The sequence below is a fragment of the Notamacropus eugenii genome, chromosome 5 (assembly GCF_028372415.1).
Source record: "Notamacropus eugenii isolate mMacEug1 chromosome 5, mMacEug1.pri_v2, whole genome shotgun sequence".
Taxonomy (NCBI): domain Eukaryota; kingdom Metazoa; phylum Chordata; class Mammalia; order Diprotodontia; family Macropodidae; genus Notamacropus; species Notamacropus eugenii.
The window spans coordinates 221506516-221529928 of record NC_092876.1 but is presented as its reverse complement, the minus strand read 5'-3'; the positions used below and the strand labels follow the sequence as shown (position 1 = coordinate 221529928).

The window sequence follows — 23413 nt, the reverse complement described above, 5'->3', positions numbered from 1 at the left end:
ATTTGAGTAAGGGGGGATTTTGTTTCCAACTCCAGGAGCAGCTAGAGATTCCTGAAAAGAGGTGGCACAAATTGTGTACAACAGGCAAAAAGTGGGAAGGAGCATTCTAGGGATAGAGAATGATCTGAGCAAGGGGACATATAGGTGAGATGTACATTTACAGAGAAGTTGTTATCTGGGATTGTCTGGAGTCCAGACTAGAAGGCTTGGACACTAGCAGTTTGAGGTAAGACCAGAAAGGGATGGAAGGCATAGGGATTTTAATCTTTAATGTTGATGTCATTGAGAGCCATTTTTTATTTTAGAGCAGAAGAATAAGACCACCAGATCTGTGTGTAAGAAAAATTATTCTGAAGATCAGAAGTGGTAAGACCAGTAAGGAGGTTACTAAAAAAATCTTCAGTGAGTGGTATTGAGGACCAAATTAGGATGGTGCTGCGGGTAATGAGATCATAGATTTAAGTTCAGAGAGATCTTAGAAGTCATGTAATTCAATCTCTTTTATAGAGGAAGTCACTGGAGCTTAGAGAGGTTATTCGGTCATACAGGAAATTAAATGGAAGCCCTAGTAGTTGAATCAAGGTCCTTTGTTCCAAACCCAGCACTTTTTCTGCTGTTGGAATCAGTAAGACTTAGCAACTGATGGTTTGTGAGAAGTGAAGAAAGATCCTTGATTTAGAACTCTCAAGGGATCCTCACAGGTCCAAATCCAGTCCAGGTCTGGTCCAAATCTGGTCCAAACCTCTCTTCTCCACCCCCCCCCCCTTTTTTTTTCTTTTTTAACTGATGAGGAAATAGGCCCATAGTGGTTAGGTGACTTACCCAAGGTCACACAAGTAGTAGGAAGTGATGTAGGGCTTTGACTTCAGGTCCTCTGTTTTCACAGGATCAATCATAAGATAACAAATTTAGAGTTAAAAGGGACCTTAGAGCCCACTGAATCTAACTCCATTTTACAGATGAGGAAACTGAGGCACAGACTTGTTAAATGACTTGACCTGGAATACACAATTAGTAAGTGTAAAAGGAATTATTTGAGCCCAGAACTTACTGATTTAATATTCTATCCACTACTCCACTGTAGCCTATTCAGTGCTCTTTCCATTATATTATGCTGCTTCTTTTGCATTAATAATTTTGAGGTTACAAGCATGTGAGACCATATGAGTACTGGTGCTGTAGGAAGAAATGAAAAAATCAAAAGTAAGAACAAGCTTTTGGGGGAAAAAAATAAGCTGGGACATCCAGATGGAGATGTCCTGAAGGCAAGTACAAATTTGAGTCTGGAGCTCATAAAATGGATCAGAAGAAGAGTTACAGATATAGAGTGATCTGCATAGTGGTGGCAATTGAAACTGGCTGTTAAATGAGACCCGTGGAGAGAGAGACCCTTTAGGAACAACCACATTCAGAGTAGGGGGAAAAATAGCCAGAAAGACAGAGAAAGAGCAGTGGAAAAGATAGGAGAAGAAAAAGATTGTGGTGTCTAAAGTTTAGGGGAAAAAGTATCCTCAGAACTTCATGGAGCATATCTAAAAAAAATAGATTGGTCAGCTGTATGAAAAGTTATGGAGCATGAGGAGTTATGTATAAAAATTAGTGAGCATGAGGACTGAAAAAAGGCCATTGGATCTGGGCATTGTTCTGTCACTTTTCAGTCATGTCTAACTCTTTGTGATCCCATCTGGGCAGAGATACTGGAGTGGTTTGCCATTACTTTCTCTAGCTCATTTTACAGGATGAGGAAACTGAGGCAAATAGGCTTGAATGACTTGACCAGGAGCACAAAGGTTCACGTATCTAGCTGTTCAGCTTAACACATAGCATTCAGTTAAAGCTTGTTAACTGACTGATGTTGAATTGCTTTTATTTTTTTGACTGGAATTTTTTTTCAATTGGAACTGTGGTGTAGTTGTCCACGCAATTCAAAACAAAGCAGTATGATGACTCAGTTTGACTGAGGACTTACTTTAGGACATACCTTGATGGTAGGTGCTTTGAGTTAATAGTTAATAACCACAGCAATGCCTTAATGTTAATATGTTTATATATCTGTAAATGAATGTTTTGTAAAATGTTTTGACCTTTGGGCTTTACAGTTCATTATGACACAGACATAAAACCTCACAAGAGTAAAGTCTGACCTGTACCCCAGAACCACTGAGTTAGCAGCAAAATCTTCCCCGGGTGCTAAATTAAAATTTACAGTCATCCTTCTGGCTTACATGAAAATCAGCTTCTTTGGTTTTAAAATATATAAGCCATATTGCTTACCTAGGAAGTTAATATGTTGGCAGTACATGATTCTTTATCAAACAGTTCATTGGTTTTCTATATGAAAAAAAATAGGATTTGAAGACAGAAGACCTGAGGTTGAGTCTTGGCTAAGCTGAGCTGTATGGGCTTGATCCTCCGAACTGTAGATTTGGGTATGTGTTGAGTTATACTATCTAGCACACAGGATTGTCTTGAGGATCAAATGAAAAATGCATATAAAGTGTTTCTAACCCTTTAAATCCTAACCAAATATAAGCTATTTCCAATTCAGTAAGTTTTTGTGTCTTTATCCTATTGAAGTTTGTAATTAAATTAGGTAGTTAAGATATGTATATATGAATTCACTTAAAATAAACCAGATAATCTCATCTTAGAGCTAGAATAGGGGCTTTTAATCTTTTATGTGTCCTTGGACCTCTGTGAGCAAGTCTAGTGAAGCCTGTGGATGCCTCAGAATAATTTTTTTTAAAAATATAAATAGTATTTTTTCCAATTATGTGTAAAGATAGTTTTCAATGTTCATTTCTTACAAGATTTTGAGTACAAGATTTTTCTCCCTCCATCCCTTCTCCCCTCCCTAAGACAGCAAGCAATCTGATATGGGTTATACATGTGCAATCATATTAAACATATTTCCACATTAGTCATGTTGCGTAAAAGAAGAAAACGAGAACAAAAAGAAAAAACTATGAAAAAACAAGGAAAGTGAAAATAATGTACTTCGATCTGCACTCAGGCTCCCATATCAGTTTGTTGTCTGGATGTGGATAGCATTTTCCATTATGAGTCTTTTGGAAATGTCTTGGATCATTGCATTGCTGAGAAGAGCTAAGTCTATCAAAATTGATTATCACACAATGTTGCTGTTACTGTGGATGATGTTTTCCTGGTTCTGCTCACTTCACTCAGCATTGGTTCATGCACATCTTTCCAGGTTTTTCGGAAATCCACCAGCTCATCATTTCTTATAGCGCCATACTAGAATAGTGTTTCTAAGTACATAAAATATGTAGGATTACAAAGGAAACCAATTATATTAAAATAAAGATGAGGGGTTTTTTTTCTCCCCTTTAAGTTCATAGACCCACTGATGTCTATATATGGATTCCAGGTTGAGATACCTTGATGTAGAGCCTAAAGGGACACGAAAGGCCATCTAGTTCAGTTCCCTTCGTAGAAGTATCTAGATGGCTTGGAAGAGAGTGCTGGGCCTGGAGACGTAGGTTCATATCTGGCTTGGACGCTTGACTAGCTCTGTGACTGGGGGCACTTAACCTCTGACAACCTCAGTATCCCCAGGTGTAAAATGGGAATAATAATAGCAGTTCCCAGGATTGTTGTGAGGATTAAATGGGATAATATAATGCACTTAGCACAGTGCCCATCACATAGCAGGTATTTAATAAATGTTTGCTTCCTTTCCTCATTTTACAGATGAGGAAACTGAGACCCTCACACAGACAATAAGCATTTGAACCCTGGTTTTCTGACTTCAAAGACAGAGAGGTACAGACCAGAGAGGTACACAGAGTGCAGAGGATTATTTCTGACTGGGGAAATCTGGAAAAGTTATACAGATAAGGTGACATTTGAACTAGCCCTTCATGTTATTGTGAGGGTCAAATAAGGTATTATTTGTAAAATGCTTAGTGCAGTGCATTGCATTGTAGTAAACCTGCTATGTAAATGTTAGCTATTGTCATTCTGTATGAATAGGAGTTTAACAGGAAGAAAATAGTTTTGTGGTAGGGGCATGGCATGAACAAAGATGTGTGTTTGGAAAAGTGCTTCCTGGAGTCAGAGAGAGTGCTGGATCTGGAGCCAGCAAGTCCCAGGGTCAAATCCGTCTTTCAGCACTTACTAGCCATGTGAGCATGCTCAAGTCATTTATGCTGATCTTTTTCAAACCTCAGTTTCCTTACCTGTAAAATATAGCATTTACTTCACCAAGCTTTTGTAAGGATCGTCTGTCATTACGTATACAAAGCATTTTGCAAATCTTAAGCTCCTGTGTAGCTTTAAAAAATCAGTCCAGTTCCCTAATCCCTCTTCTAAAGTCCAGTGATTGCTGCATCTTTAGCTGCTTGCTGAACACTGCATGGGCATCTCAAATTCAGAATGTTCAAAACAGAACTTATTATCTTCCCCCATAACCTTTTCCCAAATTTTCTTATTTCCTTTGAGGGCATCACCGTGTTTTTCTACCTTCCTCCTTTCCTTCCTTCTCTCTTTCCTTCCTTCTTTCTTTCTTTGTTGTTTTCAAACTCACTTTTATAAGCTTTTGAGTTCTGGATTTCTCCCCTACCCTGAGACAGCATGCAATCTGATATCTGTTATACATGTGTAATCATATTAAACATTTCCACATTAGCCATGTTGTGAAAGAAGAATCAGAACAAAAGGGAAAAACACAAGGAAGGGGGAAAAAGAGAAAATAGTATTCTTCAATCTGCATTCAGACTCCATAGTTCTTTCTCTGGGTGTGGATAGCATTTTCCATCATGAGTCTTTTGGAATTGTTTTAGAGCATTGCATCGCTGAGAAGAGCTAAGTCTATCAAAGCTGGTAATGGAACAATGTTGCTGTTACTGTGTACAATGTTTTCCTGGTTCTACTCACTTCACTCAACATCAGTTCATGTAAATCTTTCCAGGTTTTTCTGAAATTAGCCAGGTCATCATTTCTTAAGAAACAGTAGTATCCCTTTCAATCATATACCACAACTTATTCAGTTATTCCCCAACTGATAGGGATCCCTTCAATTTCCAATTCTGTGCTGCCACAAAAAGAGGTGCCATAAATATTTTTGTACGTATGGGTCCTTTTCCCTTTTTTATGATCTCTTTGGGATGCCGACCTAGTAGTGATACTGTTGGATCAAAGGGTATGCACAGGTTTATAAGTCTTTGGCTCATAGTTCCAAATTGTTCTCCAGAGTTGTTGGATCAGTTCCCAACTCCACCAACAATGCATTAGTGTTCCAATTTTCCCACATCTTCTCCAACATTTATTGCTTACTTGTTTTGTCATGCTAACCAATCTGATAGGCATCACTATCTTTCTAATCATGAGGCTATGAGATTTTAGAGGAAAGAACATTGGATCAGGAGTACGGAGATCTGGGTTCAAATTCTGACTGTATAACCTTACTAGCTGTGTGACCTTGGGTAAATCATATCACTCCTCATTGCCTCAGTTTCTTCATCTGTAAAATGGGGGTGGTAATGCTAGTTTCCTCACAGATTTATCATGAGAAAAGTAGCACTATAAATGTCAGCTACTATTATTGTCATCTGAAACCCAGAGAAGTTCCCAGTGATTTGTTCAAGATCATATAGTTATCAGCATATAAAATCAGTCTCAAAGAGGGTAAGTGATTTGACTACTGTCAAATAGTTAGGGCCTATAGGTGGTACACTGAATAGAGTGTTGGGCCTTAAGTCAGAAAACTCCTCTTCATGAGTTCAAATCCGATCTCAGATACTTAATTAGCTGTGTCCTCATGTCTGATTTGGCTAGGTCATAGAGGAGTAGGAGTAGTGTAAGATAAATCTGGAAAGAGGGCAGTAGTTTGAGAGTGAAGGAATTTGAATGCCACACTAAACTTGATTACGCAGGCAGAGTAGTCCCATGTACCATTTTAAACAGGAGAACAAAGTGATTACAACTTGAAAATTCTTTTGGCAGCAATTAGAAGGAATGGGGAGAAACTTGATACAGTGAAATGTTTGGGCTACTAGGATATTCCTAGTGAGAAGTAACAAGGGCCAGAATTAGGATGCTATGAGTCCAAACAAAAAGGACGAGATGAAGGGGGAGATAGAAAGGGCAGGACTTGTTGGCAGGATATGACTGAGGAGAGGTAAGAATCAGTTTCAGGCCTGTGAATGCTAGTACCACCAAGAGAAACAAGGAAGTCTGGAGGAGGAAGAGGTTTTGTGGTGAAGATTTTGGGACGTGTTGAGTGTGAGGTGTTTGGGGGACTTTCAGGTGGAGGTTTCTCATGGGCAGAAAGAAATGCTGGTTTGGAGCTCAGAAATCAAGTTGGGGCAGGGACTCCTGTGGGTGGAAGTGATAGTTGAAGTTAGAAGATCACCAAGGAGAGAGACTGTAGAGAGAGATTAGAAATGACTGGAGAGGAGAATCTTAAAGAGTGCCAGCTGTTTCAATGAGGAGGAGTCAGAGAACAAGGTACAGGACCAGTGATCACAGAGGAGGGCCAGGATGACTGTCAAATATGGGTCCAGAGGTCTAGGAAGATGACTGACAAAAGGAAGTTTTCAGTGGTTGCCACTGAGAGGAATTTTAGGACTAAAACCAGATTCTGAGGAAAAGAAGAAAGAGTAGGGTGGTGGAGATGCTAAAAAGAGTGAGAGCAGACTCTAAAGGATTTGTAATAAGTAGGAAGGAAGAGGTGAGACCATAGGATCAGTTAATCAATCTGTAAACATTTCTATTTAGCTTCTAAAATGTGCCAGATATTATGCTAAGCCCTGGGAATACAGAAGAGGCAAAAGATAGTTCTCTCTCCCAAAGAGTTTGCAATCTGATGGATCATTGGCTGAGAGCTGGAATAGGGATCTCAGAAGTCTTCTAGGTCAACCTTATTTATATAGATGAGGGAAATGAGGCCCAGAGTGATTTGTCCAAGTTCATCAGAGGTAGAATTTAAACCCAAGTCCTCTTTCTGTAGAACACATACTTTCAACTTGCTGTATTTAGCAGAAGCAAGGAACAGTTGGACTGGGGGAGACTCCATATTTCCATAATTGGTCCCATTAGCAGTTCCACGACATTCCTGAACCAATACCATTTATTAATGCTTTGTCTGGGGTGGGGGGTTGGGAAGGGTGTGGTGGTGGGTTAGAGAGAGGTGATAGAGCTAGGGTAGCAGAAGGAAGGAAGTATTACTGAAACACTTTTTTTTAAAAAAAATACACAGAAAAGGATAGAAAACTGAAAGGACTGACAAGCAGGACAGCTTTGAATGTTGTTGGTGATTACTGTTCAGTCACTATAGTCGTATCCGACTCTTTGTGATCCCATTTGGGGATTTTTTTGCCAAAGCTACTGGAGTGGCTTGCTATTTTCTTCTCCAATTCATTTTACAGATGAGGAAACAGATATGCAGCACTAAGTGACTTACCTAGGGTCGGTCACACAGCTAGTCAGTGTCTGGGTCCGGATTTGAACTTGGGAAGATGGGTCTTCCTGACTCTACACTCTATCCACTGAGCCACCTTGCTGCTCCTTGAGAGTTACATGTTAAATTGCATTGCTATATACCAACACACGTATACAGGTGTGTATGTATATAAGTCTTGAAGAAGGAGAATGATTTGACTCTTGCCACATAAGCTAGTTAGTATCAGATCTTGTAAAACCTGAATTGTCTGATTTGGCTAGATTATGGAAAAGTAATTTAAGATATCTCTGGAAAGAAGTAGTAGCTTGAGTGTGAAAAAAATACATATATATGCATGAAATGGTATATTGCTAGTGGATCTGTGAATGGGCATAAGTTTTCTGGAAAGCAGTTTGGCATTATATACAAGGTATTGGTCAGTGTAAACTCTTTGAGCCAACTGGACCACTGCTAAGCTTGTGTCCAAAATAGGTAAAAGAAATATGAAAATGTCCTATATATACAAAAGCCTTAATAGCAGCTCTTTTTGTGGTGGCAAAAAAATTTGGAAACTAAAGAGATGCCCTTCAATAGGTAAATGACTGAGTAAGTTGTGCTCTGTGAATGTGATAGAATACTAATGTGGCATAAGAAATGAGGAAATAAAGAATTTTAAAGAGGCAGGGAAAGACATATGAACTGATGCAGATGGAAGCAAACAGAACCAGAAGAATATTTGATACTTCAATATTAAGATTGTGGAAAATAACAATTTTATCAAGGGAAGAACGAATAATCGGAACCAGGAGAACAATGTTTGTAATGACAAAAACATTGTTAGTACAAACTGTGAAATCTGTAATAAGTGTGATTAAGATAATCACTGTCCATGATTAAAGAGGCCCGGTGATGAAACAGTCTATCTACCTTCTGACACAGAGATGAGAGATTCAGGGCACAGGATGTGAGGCATGGATACTTTGATTTATAGCTTTTGAGGGAATGTTTTGTTTGTCTTGGCATACTTGTTTTTTCTTTTCACTCTCTCTTTTTTAATGAGATGGGAGGTGGGAGGGAGAGAAAATAGATTTTTTGTTAATTAAAAAAAAACAGTTAAAAATAGAGAGATGGAGGGGTACTCCAGATGTGGAATATTGCAAGCACTTTCTAATGAGATAACTGTTGTTTTAGTTCATTGCTTTACTTTATTACAAGATTGCTAGTTGTTAAAATTGCACATCGATATAACTTAAAAATAAAAAATAGCTGTATATATAAAGGTCCACAGTTTCAGTGCAGTCTAACGTATATGAAAATGTGCCCTCACAAAACTAAATCACATTTATATATTGCATAATCCCTTGTTTCACCCTGATTCAGTTGCTGTTAGAATATTTCTTCACTTGTTAATTTGATGTTTTGTGTTCAGTTTTAATGGTGACATATTATGTGGACATAAATCAAGTTTTAGTGGTAGAGGTAAGGCAGGAGTACTTCACAGGCCTATGTGGTAGTGTCAAGATGAGTTATGATATGTGAAGAAGTAGGAGAGAATCCTTTTTATGAAGAACTTTAAATGTCAGAGGAGTAAGGACTAAGTTGTGTATCTTCTCTTAGGCTGCCAGACATTAAGCTTTTATTTATGTCAATAAGGAGGCCTGAGATATTTACTATTTAAAGCTATTTCATATGTGAATTGGTTTGCTATAACATACATATTAGACTAAGGTTTTAGGAGCTTAGATCATGAGGTAGAAGGAATTTTAGAAGTCTTCTAGGCCAAGATAAGGAAACTAAGGATCCGAGAGAAAAAGTGACTTCCCCATGGTCTCACAGAGGTAGGTTGAGTAAAGGATTCAAACCCAGTGCCTCTGATTCCAAGGCCAGTCTTCCGTTCTTTTTACTGAATGATGCTGTACTGATAGTCATCCCATATTTTGGTATAGTTACAAATATAAAACTTAATTATCACCAATTTACATTTTTCCCCTTAGAATGAGGAACTTTTGTTTATATAATAGGCATCTCTTAAATTTGACATAATTTAGTACCTTGAGATGTTTTGATCTGGCCCTGGAAGGTTAATTTTGGAGAAATGCAGTTGCAAAACCAATAGAATTAGAGAGTCAAAGAATCTTAAATGTGGAAGGGGGAGGATGTGGAGGACCTTGAATGTTCCATTAAAAGAATCAAAATTTTTCTTTTCTGAGTAATAAGGAGTCATTGAAGGTTTATGTGCAATAGACAGGACAGAAAAGTGATATTTTAATGAGAATAATCTGGTGTTAGTTGGTGAGATGGATTGGCTAGGGTGAAAGGGGAGAACTGGGTGAAGAGACCACTTGGGAAGCTTTCAGTAATCTAGTTTAGGAAGAGTTGAATTAGAATGGTTATTAGTAGAGATAAAAAGGAGACAGGTAAAAGAAACATTTTTAAGGTGTATTTGATAGGGTTAGTAACTAATTGGATGTAGGTTAGTAATGTCAACTGGACAGAACCGGCCTCTAATCTTTTGGTGGCCAGAGTGAAATGAGCAGGCTAGAGACAGGAGAGTCAGGAATCCAGCAAGTTTAATTTCAAAGTGAGGGAAACTGCTGGCAAGCAAGGACATGTGTTGGAGCTCTCTGCCCCTAGCGGGACGACTTGCTTTAGGGTGGCCAGATCTCTGTTTATTCCAATGACTGTGCAGTGAACTGTAGCCCTGACAATGAGTAACGGTAACAGTGTGGCAAGTTTGATTCATAGCAGGGCTTCATGATCAGAACATGGATGTAGCAGGTGCCTGAATGAGCTCAGAGAACACCTGGTGCTGGTCAAAGCAGTACAATAATTATATGAAACAATTCTGGGGTTTTGCTGTGGCTGAGATCATCCAGAGGATGAACATAAATGGTTGTTGTTATGCCAAGCTCAGGGCACAACTTCTTTTGTTGGGCCTTAGCTCTGGAAAACAGGGTGTCTCCTACTATCTTAACAGTAGCTAACTGGATGTAGTTAGTAACTAATTGTATGTAGGATACTGGATTTAAACAGAAGGAAGAGTCTAGATAATTCCCAATGGGAATTTGGCATGACCTGGTGATGTTACATTAAAGCTTTCCATTTTAAGTTTTTAAAAAACTTACACATGAAGTTTTGAACATTAAAATTGTCGTTTTTAATATTTCAGTCTTTAGCAAAAAAGGGGAGGGGCAGCTAGTGGCACAGTGGATAGAGCAGTGGCCCCGGAGTCAGGAGCTCCTGAGTTCCAATCTGGCTCAGACACTTGATGCTTATTAACTGTGTGACCCTGGGCAAGTCGCTTAACCCTGATTGCCTTGCTAAAAAAAAAATCTAGTAGGGGCACTAACCACTATTTTTAAATTTAAATTATGTGAATGAGTCTATATTTGTATGTTGGCTCTAATTATTAATAGGCAAATATGTTTTGTACAAGGAAATGGCAAACCACTGCAGTATCTTTGCCAAAAAACCCAAATGGGGTCATGAAGAGTAACTGAACAACATTCTGTCCTGGGAACAATGAATCACTGGCCTTGGAGACAAACAGCACTTTTACCTAGGACTCTTGTATAGGTTACCTAACTGGGATTGCCCTATTTGGCAGTGTTTTGGCAGTATACCTTCCAAACCTGACCTCAGGCTTTGTCATTCTTTTCTCTGACTTTTTGTTTACTTTTCTTGCTGCCTTTAACAATGAAGGTAACTTAATCTGATCAACTCTTAATATTGTGTTAATGAAAAGATTATTGCTTTAGTTATTCTAGGTTACTCATGTTCGTTATAGGGTGATGAGGACTAATGGAAACATTACCTAATTATTATTTGGACCTTCGCTGTAATATATATATTTAGTAAAAATATGTGAATCAGCAAACATAAAGATTGGTGTTAGATCTTTCGAGGTCTGGGGAGATATGGCCTCTCTTCGATTTAAAGTAGCTCTTCAAAAAAATTATGTTCTAAGGAATATTAACACACACTATGTTAATTGGATATTTATGTTACGTAATTTCACTTGGACACTGGCAGTAAGGCATACCTTTTATATTTCCCTACTAGATTTGTTATCCCACTCACCAGAGCACCTTTTTCAAGAATTCTATGGCTTTCCCTACTCTCTTTCTGCCTCCTATTTCACTGAAAAAACAATTGAGGCTGTTTTTCCAAAGAGCATCCTTTTATCCCATCCTCCTCATTTCACATCACTCAGATTCTTTTCACTATTATTTCTTTCTTCACCTGTCTCACAAAAAGAGATAGTCCTTCTCCTTGCTGATATTAACCTCTCTTCATGCATGAGTGACCCTATTTCAGTCTGTTTTCTCTAGCAGATTGCCTTCTCTATCATTCCTACTCTCTCACCAGTCTTCAGTTTTTCCCTTTTAACTGGTTACTTCTCTACTTCCTACAAACACTTCTGTTTGGCAAAGCCATAGCCAAAAATTTTGGATAGTTTCAAGTACACAAAAATGCATCTTACTTTTTTCAATTAAAAAGTTCATGTTAGTCAACAAAAATGAGACTAACACAGTGAATTTGTGGCAACTGATTGGGGATACAGCCCAGAAATTGTGTATGTGTACAAAAGAGGTCAAATTTGTGATCTCTCATCCAGTGGGCACAGGGCTGAGCTGATCTGACCTGGAAGTGTGAAAGTGGCATCTCCGACATCACTGGTTCACTGTTGGCTTGGAGGAGACTAAGTGAGGGTGTAGGGGGAAAGTGCAGAACCTAGTTTTGGGCAGAGAACATTTAACTGGGAGTATGAGGAGTGTATTGAGGCCATTACCTACAATCATGGACTAGAGCTCTGCATTCAAGGTATGTACAAGTAAAGGCCACCTGCTTGAAGTGAAGACCCACTTGGCCCTCCTACCCATCTGACTTCCCTCGTTCTCTATAGAGCCTTTTTTTCTTTTCCACTGAGCATCTTTGGAATCTCTCATTCTGGGAGTAGGGGACTTTGAACCTGAAGTTTCCTTTCTCGGGGAAGTGTTGGGGCCTACGAGATCTTTCTCTTTTTTAAACTATTTTTAAAAAATTATACATAAACTTTAATGTGCGTTGTTTTTTTTTTAAATTTTGAGTTCAAGATTCTCTCCCTTCTTCCTTTCTCTCCCCTCCCTGAGATATAAAGCAATTTAATATAGGCTATACATGTTCAATTGCGCAAAATATATTTCCACGTTAAGTATGATGTGAAAGAAGACACAAACAAACAAAAAAAAGGGTGGGGGATAAAGTGAAACAGACTGTTGTCTGCTTTAATCTGCATTCAGACTCCATCAGTTCTTTCTCTGGATATGGACAGCATTTTTTATCATGAGTCCTTTGGAATTGTCTTGCGCTATTGTATTGCTGAGATTATCCAAGTCATTCACTATCAATCATCGTATAATATTGCTGTTACTGTGTACAGTGTTCTGGGTCCGCTCATTTTACTTTGCATTGGTTCATAGAAGTCTTTCAAGTTTTTGGAAACCATCCTGTTCATCATTTCTTACAGCACAGTAGTATTCCATTGCTATCATATATCACATTTTGTTTAGATATTCACCAATTGATGGGTATCCCTTCAATTTCTATTTTTAACCACCACAAAAAGAGCTTCTCTAAGTAATTTTGTACAAATATGTCTAGAAGGTCTTTTCTTACATATTGTTGCTATCTCTGGGACTGTGAAAAAGGGTTGCTCTATGTACAGGGTCCCATATATCCCCTTAGTAGAATGTAAACTCTTGAGGACAGAAACTGCATCATTTTATATTTGTATCTCTAGCACCTAATGTAGTGCCTAGAACATTAAGGCTTGCTATAGATTTCATTTGATGAGATCTGCCACTGTCACATTCATTCAGCATTGGCTAATGTTACAGATGAACTGCATTCAAATGTGAAGTATGTAAAGTCAAAGTTATTTTCTTTGTATGAAGTTAAAAGTACCTTGTACCTATTGCTTATATTTTAAAGTTTATTAATTTAGATAAGTATAATAGACTTTTACCCCAAACTTGTTGTTTTATTGTATTTTTACAAAATTTTGAGTTATAAAATTACAACATATTATTAATTATATTTTAATAAAATATAATCTAGGAAAATTATGTAGTTCATCTTTTTAAAAAATATAGGGGGATATGACTTTTTTTGTGTGTGAAAAAGTAGATTAGCTCTAAATATGAAGTTTGACAATTACCAAATTTAAAGTTTGTTATTCTGATCTTTTGGGAAAATATTTAATTTAAGGCTCTGGAAATTGAATTAAAACTATATTGCTGACTCCATTTGCATAATAAACACTGGGCTAATATATTGATCAGACTAAGACTAATGAATATCATGTACCTATCTTCACCAGGAAAACCATAAAACCACTCAAAGCCTTCCATCATCTGCTAATGTAGCAATTTGCTTTACTTGCCAACACTGGAAAGTGACAAGTAGACAAGAAAGAAGAAATGAGAACCCCTTTAAGAGACTTGAAATATGATGTCGACTTGGCACCAAATTTCAGTCTGTGAAGAGGTCATGACTTGAAATTGGCATAGCTTTACTTATAGATGTTTTGGAGTCATTCTCTTCTGAATTTCCATCTTTGACCTCCCTTTCACAATAATAGCTTCTTGATTGGTGGGATTCTTTTGTTTGCTTGCTTGTTTGCTAGCTAATGTTTAGAACTTACCCTTTTATTTTGAATTTTGTGTTAGGACTGGGCTCTTCTGTTCACTTCTGGGAAGGAGGGAAGGGGATGATATCTGGGCCAAGCTTTTGTCTTCTTGGGTACTTTCCTGGGGTATCGAGTGTTGTGTTTTTCCAGGATCAAGGAGATCAGGTAAAAGAGTTAGTCTTCATAAAGAGGACCGTCTTCCTTTGAGGTAGAAGAATTGGGAAGATAAAAACAGACATTTAGAAGATAGAAATCTATCCATCTATCCCTTTCTATCCATTGTGAATACAATGGATAGAATGCCAGTTCTGGAGTCAAGTTCTGAGTTTGTATCCAGTCATACTAGCTGTGTGACTCTGGGCAAATCATTTAGCCTCTGTTTGCTTCATTGTCCTTTTCTGTAAAACGGGAATGAAAATAGCACCTATCTCCTAAGGTTGTTGTGACAATTAAATGAGATAATATAATATTTGTGCTTAGCACATAGTAAGTGCTGTTTAAATATTAGCTGTATTGTTAACTGTTATTACATCAGGGAAGATAGAAGAAAATGTTAGAATAGCCACTATCTTAAAGCATCTTGTGCTGGGCAGTTAGCATGATCAGTAAAAAAAGAATCATGAACAATGATGCAGACCCATTGAAGTTCATCATTTTGACTTTGTAGTGGGACAGATTAGTTTAGTTCTTTGACCCAAAGACAGGAATTAAAAACTCATTGTGGGGGTGATCCAGGTTTGAGGAATAATACAGGATGGAGTAGAAGGTTAAGGAAGCAAGGAAGGGCCACTGTATTTGAGTGGTGTGAAAGATTAAGTGGACTGAGTCAATGGAAAGAGGCAATGTAACTAAAAGTTATGGTGAGGGGTATCCATTTTCAGGGGTGGGGTAGGGTGGGGTGGAGTGAGAAGCAAGCACAGGTGGAGAGGAAGGCTGTTGTAATCAGAAAGGGGGAGCACCAAGTTGAATTCCTGAAGGGTTAGCAGCTATGTGTATTGGTGAGATCTAGAGTTTAACTGTACTCTTTTAGAGTTCAGTATAAAAGGGGACAGACATATGGGCCTCTGGTCTTTAAAGAGGGCCTCTGGACCTGCCTAAAAGACATTGACCAGCTCTAGAAAGCTCCCACACATGCATGTGTGTGCAATAGCAGTGACAAGTTCATCCTAACGACAGTATTTCAAGCTCTTTCTTTTAAGCTTTGTTTTATCATCATACTTGGTTTTGAATTTTTTGTTTGTTTTTGCTTCATACCAGTGTTTTCATTGGTGGTAGGGACTTTATGGTGAGGAAACTCCTTTCACCAATACAAATTTACTTTCTTTTTTTTTTTTTTAAATTTTGTTATTTGGCAACTTCAAGTCTTGGAGATTTGCCTGGGGCCCTGGAAATTTTAGTAACTTGTCCAGCGTCTTAAAGCATGGGACAGCGAAGATACTTATGGATCCTCATCTTCCAATTCCCACGGCTAGCTCTCTGCTTCTCATGTAATAGTTAAGCTACATATCTTGGGAGACACTGGTTTAGTTTCTCCCCTGAAAATTAATTAAGTTTGAAACATGAGTTTTTGACATTTTACCAAAAACATGTGTTTTCTTTCTAATAACAGAAGCTGAAAATGACCGTCGGAAAACTTATACTTTGGATGATTATTTAAAAAACTCTTACAGAATAAACAACTACCGTATAAGGTGGATTTCAGGTAAACATTTCTTCTCTTTTTTAAAAGTTCCTTCTTGCTTCCAAAATAACATGTATATAAATTAAGTTAGGGAGATGCCCTGGAGGAATGTTTAAAATATCAAGACGTCTTTCCTGTTCTTCAGGATTTTGCAACAGTATGGAGGATTATTTGCTCTAGGCAAGAGAGTAAAAGACAGTGGGTGAAAGAAAGAATGGAAAAATCTGCAAGATAATAAGTTAATAAAATGAAAGCTAATGAGCTAACAAAAATAGCTAAGAAGGAAGGATCAAGCTGAATGGAAGCTGGATCAGGACTAGACCTATGGTTTCACTGAGTTGAGAGCACTGCTTGAGCATATTTTAACCTGCTTATCCATTTAGGCAGAACTTGAACCCAGATTTTCCTGAAGAAAAATAAATAAAAATGGGGGCCTTCATAGAATATACTTAGTTTAAGGAATTATATTAACAAACCCAATTGGACCTACACATAAATATATTACACATTCAATATTTCCCCACTTAGAGCATTCTTCTTTCTTAATTCTGTAGAAGAGAGCCAATGGATAGAGAGCCAGCCTTAGAACCAGCATGAAGTTGGTTCATATCCTACCCTGGATACATATTGGCTTTGGAACCCTGGGCAAGACAATCTCTAGGTACTCTAGGCAACATTCTCAGACTAAGTTGATGAGAAGGTACTTGCCTGCAGTTAGTGAAATCCCTAATTTTATAGAAAAAAATGTTATAGTTAAATACTCTTTTAATCTTAGGTCTTTGTTTGAGATGATCATTTACCATGTGCTAAATAAGTTATAAATGACATGAAATCTTATTTGCTTTTTCTCTTTAGATACTGAATATGTTCATAAAAGAGAAGATAATATCATGGTGTTTAACGCTGAATTGGGAACCAGTTATGTTCTTGTGGATAACAGCACTATAGTATGCTTAAACATATAATTATTTTGTAAATTGGAGAAATATTTTCCATAAAATATTACTATTATTACAAGTCCCTGAATTCATTTATTTTTTCTTTGTTGGCAGGAAAATTTGGGATTTTTAATAAGTGATTATTATGTCTCTGCTGACCAGAAATTTGTACTTTTTGAGTATAATTACAATGAGGTAATGAATTTCTTTTAATATAAGGATGTTAGAATTGGGCATTCGTTGGATATTTCTGAATCTTTAGATAACAAAGATAAGGTGTTGTTATTTACAATAGGCAGTGAAATATTGTTATTTCAGAATAAAGGGGGGAAAGATCATTTGAACAGTAACAAGTCAGAATTAAAGAATAATTTAAAAGGAATTCCTTTTTTGTATTTTTAACTGCTAAAATGTAGAATGAACATTCAAAGATATAAATGGATACTGATGAAATAAGGTAAGCTAATAAGATATGTCATTTGTAACATAATATGTAGAATTTTCCATATCACCTCATATTTCTCTATGATGGTACTTTATCATAACCAATATTAGCCCTTTTTTCTACTGCTTCAGATGTCTCAGGACTGCTCCAAAGTACAGTGATTTATGTGTAACAGATATTCAATAACTGTCTCTTTGAAAGGTGAGGAGGAGGATAGTACGCTCTCTTAAACCACCCCGCATTCCTGGACAGTCAGCCCAAAGCGCTGTGCGTTCTTGCCCTTTGTCATAGATCTGCCTTGTTAGTTGACCTAATTAATTTCCCTTCTTTAAATATAATTCCAAACAAACAATCATAGACAGATGAGTGTTTACTCGTTATCTACTATTTCATCACACATACACACACACACACGAGTTCTGTATTTGTTTCTATTTGTATTTGCTGTCACTTGTTAAATGTAGGCTCTTTGAAAGCAAGAATTGTTTCTTTAAAAAAATTTTTTTTTGGTATTTATATCTCCAGTACCTAGCATATAAGGAGGTGCTTATTAAATGTTGTTTGGTTGATTGATTGATATAACATCTTCCAGTAAGTAACTCACTTTATGGAAATACTACAAGCTGATTACTTTTCTTCTTATTTGGTTTGAGTGAAAAAAATTGCTAGTTATTTTTATTGCTGGTATGGACTTTTGCCCATCTGTTTCTCATGGGTTGGAGATGTACAATGAACTGAGCCTCCAGTGGAACAAACTGGATTGTGCGTGCGTGCGTGCGTGCGTGCGTGTGTGTGTGTGTGTGTGTGTGTGTGTGTGTGTGTTGGAGAACTCTTTTATTGACCCCAACCTTCTGAAAGCAAAGACCCTTCTTTTTTTAATATTAACATTTTACTGGTGTTGCTATATGGCAGTAAGATGTGGAATGTAGTCTCTGAAAAACTAAGTATCATAGAGGGGGTAAGGGAAAACAAGGGAACAGTTAGAGAGCTCCTCTGTTTCCCTTTAAATAGCAAGCAATTCAGGAAGGCATCCGCCATGTTGGGTGGAACCCCCACCCCTATCCCATGATGAACTTTGAACAGAATATGGACCAGAAAAGTTCCACAGGATGAGAAGGGACAGATAGGTTTCCATCTACCTTCCTAGAGGAAACTCTTGCATTGATGATGTCACAGATTTCTGAGCAGTTGTTAGCTTCTAATATTTGATCATTGTTTTCAAGTGTATAAAGAACTAATCTGCTGAATAATATAGAAATGCTTATCCAGCTGTGTAAAATACAGAACAGGAAATATCAAGTTCAATTCCTTCTTTTCTCTAGGCTAAATAATCCTAAATGTCCATTTTCCTCACCATGTACTAAATTATCCTCTCACTAAGGCCAAGCAGACCTCCTCTCACTGCATTCACCTGGAATTCTGCATCTCCTCAGTTCAGGCATTCTATAGATTTGGCTGTTGTATCTGACCAGTCACAACGATCCTTTGAACTTACCATCTTATGACTTTCAAACAGTTCTTTCTTGAGTTTCATTGAACTGGATTTAAACTTTGGGTGGTTCTAGCCTTTTCTAACTTTCACACATAATTTCTACACTAAAAAAAAAAGTAGTGTCCATGAAAATTCCATTTAGCTATTCCACTCTGATCGTTTTACATATTCTGCTGAGTTCAACAGTAAATTAATAGCACATAGCAACCTGTATTGATGCTTCTGTCCTTAACAAATGATTTGTATATAATTCAGAGATATCTGGACTCCTCATTAAGGACTTTTAATGGATTTTTGGAAAAGATATTCGAAAAGCAATTGTAGGAAAAAAAACATTTTAGCTGTAGGGAAATTGAACACTCTACTAGATTCAACAACTATAATTTGAAAAACTGTTCCTTTGACAAATATTTGTTGAGAGTCTATCAGATTCAAGTCGTTGTGGGAGGTAACCGGATGACTAGATAAATATGCCCTTAAGGAACTCACAGCTTTGTAAGTGAAATAAGCCATTTTTCTGAGCAAGTATGATATGAGAACTGATAGGTTAGATGTCCTAAGAGATGTTTTTTAAAAGCTCAGAGACGTAGGCTTCCGTTTGGTTAAGGGGGGGTTGGATGAGACATGGTGCTCAGAAGAGAATTTATAGAGAAAATTTAAAAATCTGATAGAATTTAGACAGCAAGACAAAGGGGGAAAGGGTGGGAGAAGTAGGGGAACATACTAGTAGACACAGGGAGCCATGGAACAGAAGCATCAAAGAGGGAATACCCAGGATGTCTTCAGAAAACAGCATTCGGTATGATGACAGCATAGGATGAATAAATAGGAGAAGTAGCAGATAAGGCTGGGTTAGAGCTAGTCTATGTGGAGCCTTGAAAGCCAGGCTAGTGAATGAGAATCTACTGAAGGTTATGAGAGGGCATGTCATCAAACAGTATGCTTTAAAGAACTTAATTTGGATGTTGTGTACAGGGAGGAGGGAAGATTATAAGCTGGAAAATAGGCAGTACTAGAATGGCTTTGTACCACTGGTAAAACCTGATTACCTGATTGTTAAATTTTCAATGTGAGTATTTGCACTTCAAAAATTGCCGAATATTACTAATTAGGGCTTGATTTATTGTTTTGTTGATTGCCTATTCTTAAGAACATAAGGGAGAAAATTTTAATAATGCAAATTAAATTTGCGTGTTGTGTGTCCACTCCCTCCTCCTAGAGAGCTGGGTGTTAAACATTCACCAGCATATTCCTGGAAATGGATAATTGCAATAATCTAGGTGAAAAGTAAAGAGGATCTGAATTACATAGTAGCAATAGAAATGGAAAGGATCTCGTAGAAACAAAAAATTAATGGAGAGAGAATCATTAGCAAGTGATTGGATGTAAGAGACCAGGTAAAGAGGAAAGAATTAAAGATGAGAATTTAGCGACCACTTTTAAAAGAAAATATTTTTTAAAAATATCTTTTTCCACTGGCTCTCACCAATGGAACAAGGGAGGGGAAAAACCCAAGAAGAAGAAAATTGTCAGAAGAAACGTGCATAGTCTAGTAAAATAAATTTCCATATTGGCCCCATCCAAGATGCATCCCTCTTTTGTCTAACTTAGGTCTCCTGGAGTGTTAGTTTATCTTTGCGTTGATTAGAGTCTTAAAGACTTTCAGAGTTGTTTCTTCTACCATGTTGGTGTTGCTGTTTTCATCATTCTCTTTGTTTCATTCATTGTCTTCTCCATTCGTTCCTGTAGATCTTCCCAGTTTTCTCTGAAACTATCCATTTCATCATTTCTTAGGGCACGGTAACCATGCCTTAATTTAACTACCATTTCTTTAGTGTGTTTATTATGCATAATACAGTAAATGACGCTTAATTCTGGAATGCAAATATGAAAAACAAAAGTCACTAAGACAAGGTTCCTGCCCCCAAGGAATGTATAATCTAATAGGCAGATAAAGACAGGTAACCACTCGATTCATATGCTTTCCAATTTCATAAACTTTGATCTTGTCCCCTCTTCGTATTTCCAGATTTAAGAATTCTAATCTTAAAATTCTGTCTTCATTTGTAAATCTCTCTGGGTCTCATTCTTTAGAATTACCTTAATTTGGTTTAGTTCTCTTGTGATAATTAAAATGATGAACAATATTAGAGGTGCACTGCCCTGTAATTTTATACAAAAGCAAGGTTATATTTCTTGCTTTAATCAGTCAGTCAAATACTTGAGTTCCAAGCTACATGCAAGCCTCTGTACAATGCCCTGTATTTCATGCAGTGAAAGGATAACGAGGCAGGCAGTACTCTAGGTGCTGGGGAAATAAAGGTACAGACTCAACATTCCCAGTTTTCAGAGTTTAAGCAACATAGGCTGTTATGTATTCAGAGACTAAGAACAAACATAACCTCATTTGATTTTCATAGCAAGCCTTGGATAAAGACCATGGAACCCTTTGGATAGCCAGCTAGCCTCAGAGTCAAGACTACCTGGTTTTCTGATACTTACTGATTGTCTGGCTGTGGACAAGTCACTGAACTTCCCAGACAACTAACTCTCAAAGATGAGTAAACATCTATCATTAAGTGCCTACTGTGTGCTAAGGGCTGAAGATACAAAAAGAGGCAAGAGACAGTCCCTGCTTTTAAGGAACTTGTGACCTAAGACTAAAATAATGATATTCTAATTATTTTCAAGAGAAATCACCCAGCAAAATCAATCATTTGCAGGTGACACTGAACCTTTTCTTAGTAGTGAAATATTTAACCAATGGGACTGACCTTACCCCCCAAAAATGATTTCTAGATAGCCCCCCAAGGTTAGATTTTACTTTAAAATTTCTTCAGCCTTAAAAATCTCATCACCCTATAATTTTACTCCATTATATATACATGTATACACACATGTGCATATGCGCTACATACATATTATCTACCCATGTAACACATAGTATTTGTATATATGAATATACACATGTAAATGTATGTATATATGTATAGAGACATACACATTTTTCCCCTAAATGCATTACTTTAAATGCAAATCACTCTTGAGCTTACCTTCTCCATGAATTCCTACTCACAGGGGTTGTGAAATTTTTTTTGCAAGGTCATTTCCACTGGTTAAATACTTCATTAGCGAGAAACAGCTCAGTGTCACCTACAAATGAATGATTTTACTGTGTAATTCTCTTCAAAGTAATGAAAATGTTGAGTAAGACCAGTGCCAAAATAGACAGCCTCACTGGTAATACTTCTGTTTGAGAAGTACCGATTTTTGTCCATTCCCACTCTTTGACAAAACGTTTCCTTGAGGATTTGACTTTTCAGAGTTTTAAGTGCACGTGCCATAATACATTTAAGTGCCTTGATTCTGCTCATAGGCATTTACTTGTTCTTATGGGAGTATCCACACCATTACTAGAGATGTAAAGGCCCAGAAAATAAGGAAAACTATGGTGTAATAAATTTTCACCATCAATTTTTCTCTAAGGATTTAAACCCTCCTCTACTTTTGACTTATGATAATGTTGGATTATAAAATGTACTATTTTGAATTTTGAATCAAGTATGAAAAATAAGGTATTCTTATATTGTCTGCTCTTGTGATTAATAAATACACCTATACACATATATATGTATGTATCTGTATGACTGTGTGTACGTGTGTGTGTGTATGTATAATAGTACTTCTAAAAATTATGGGTAGAAATACTTTTATAGACAATGATTTTTGGCATTAGTCTCTTTACAAGGAATAGCAAGGGCTTTTTTTTTTTTAAGAGGATGAAGTGCTTGACTTCTGCCAGGGAATATTTTCAGGAAATCAAAGAATTTAATACTATTTTGCTTTACTTCTTCCTTTTGTTGACTTCTGACCTAGTGATTGATGGCTGTTTCACTGTCTTTCTGACTAGGATTAAGCATGACTTCTTAACCTGGGGTCCATGAACTTTGTTTTCAAAAATATTTTGATAACCATGTTTCATTATAGCTGGTTTCTTTTGTAATACTATTTGAAACATTCTGAGAAAGGTGCATGGTCTTCATCATCCTTCAGAGGATTCTGTGACACACAAAAGAGTTAAGAACTCTAGCAAGGAAGGGAAAGGGAGGGAATATCAGTCATAAGATCCACTTAATCTTGAGTAGATTGGTGCCAGGCCTAGAGGCCTGTGTGGGCTACCCGAGTCTTCTTACCTCACCTCCGAGGTCTTCGGTTGGCCAAAACCGGATGCTCATATGAGAGAAAGGACGTTCCAGAGTCGAACAAGGGTTGAGCTTTATTTCAGGGTCTCGGTTACAAGTGCAGGGGGGTCTTCCTTAGGAGGAAGAGGGGGAGATTTCCTAAGGAGGCTAGGATCTTAAGGGATTGTAAGTAGAAGTACAAGCGGGGAGAGAGGAAAGAAAGAAGAAAAGCGGAGCTTACTGTCCTCTTGGCTCCTCACGTGCTAAGAGAGCTTTCAGGCTTCCTCAATCCTACTTAACCTTCAGCCGCATAGTTTGCATCTGAATACCGTGCTGTTAGGTAACTAGGTGTGCCCAGATCCGGGACAATCTCGAGGGCGGGGAGATCTCTCTCCCATCACGTTTCTCACGGGAAGAGGCGGAATTACTCGAGATAGCTCGGTTCACCTCGATTCCCTGCCGTTTCCTGGGGGGGGGGTCTCGTGAGAGCTCTAAGATTTAGAAGCTCCCACCTTTACCCGCCCGAGACTGTCCACACGGAATTGAGCTTCCAATCCCAACAGATTGGGTGTGTGTTGGAAGCATGTCTCTACTCAGTATATAA

The 23413-nt window shown here is 37.5% G+C and overlaps 1 protein-coding gene across 1 annotated transcript in view; it reads left to right on the top strand.

Moving 5' to 3' along the window:
- Positions 1-23413, top strand: part of DPP4 (dipeptidyl peptidase 4) — a 109354-nt gene that overhangs the window by 6675 nt on the left and 79266 nt on the right. The window contains exons 3-5 of the mRNA XM_072612156.1: positions 15682-15774; positions 16609-16700; positions 16806-16886. Coding sequence (XP_072468257.1) covers positions 15682-15774; positions 16609-16700; positions 16806-16886 — 266 coding nt within the window. The remainder of the gene's footprint in view (positions 1-15681; positions 15775-16608; positions 16701-16805; positions 16887-23413) is intronic.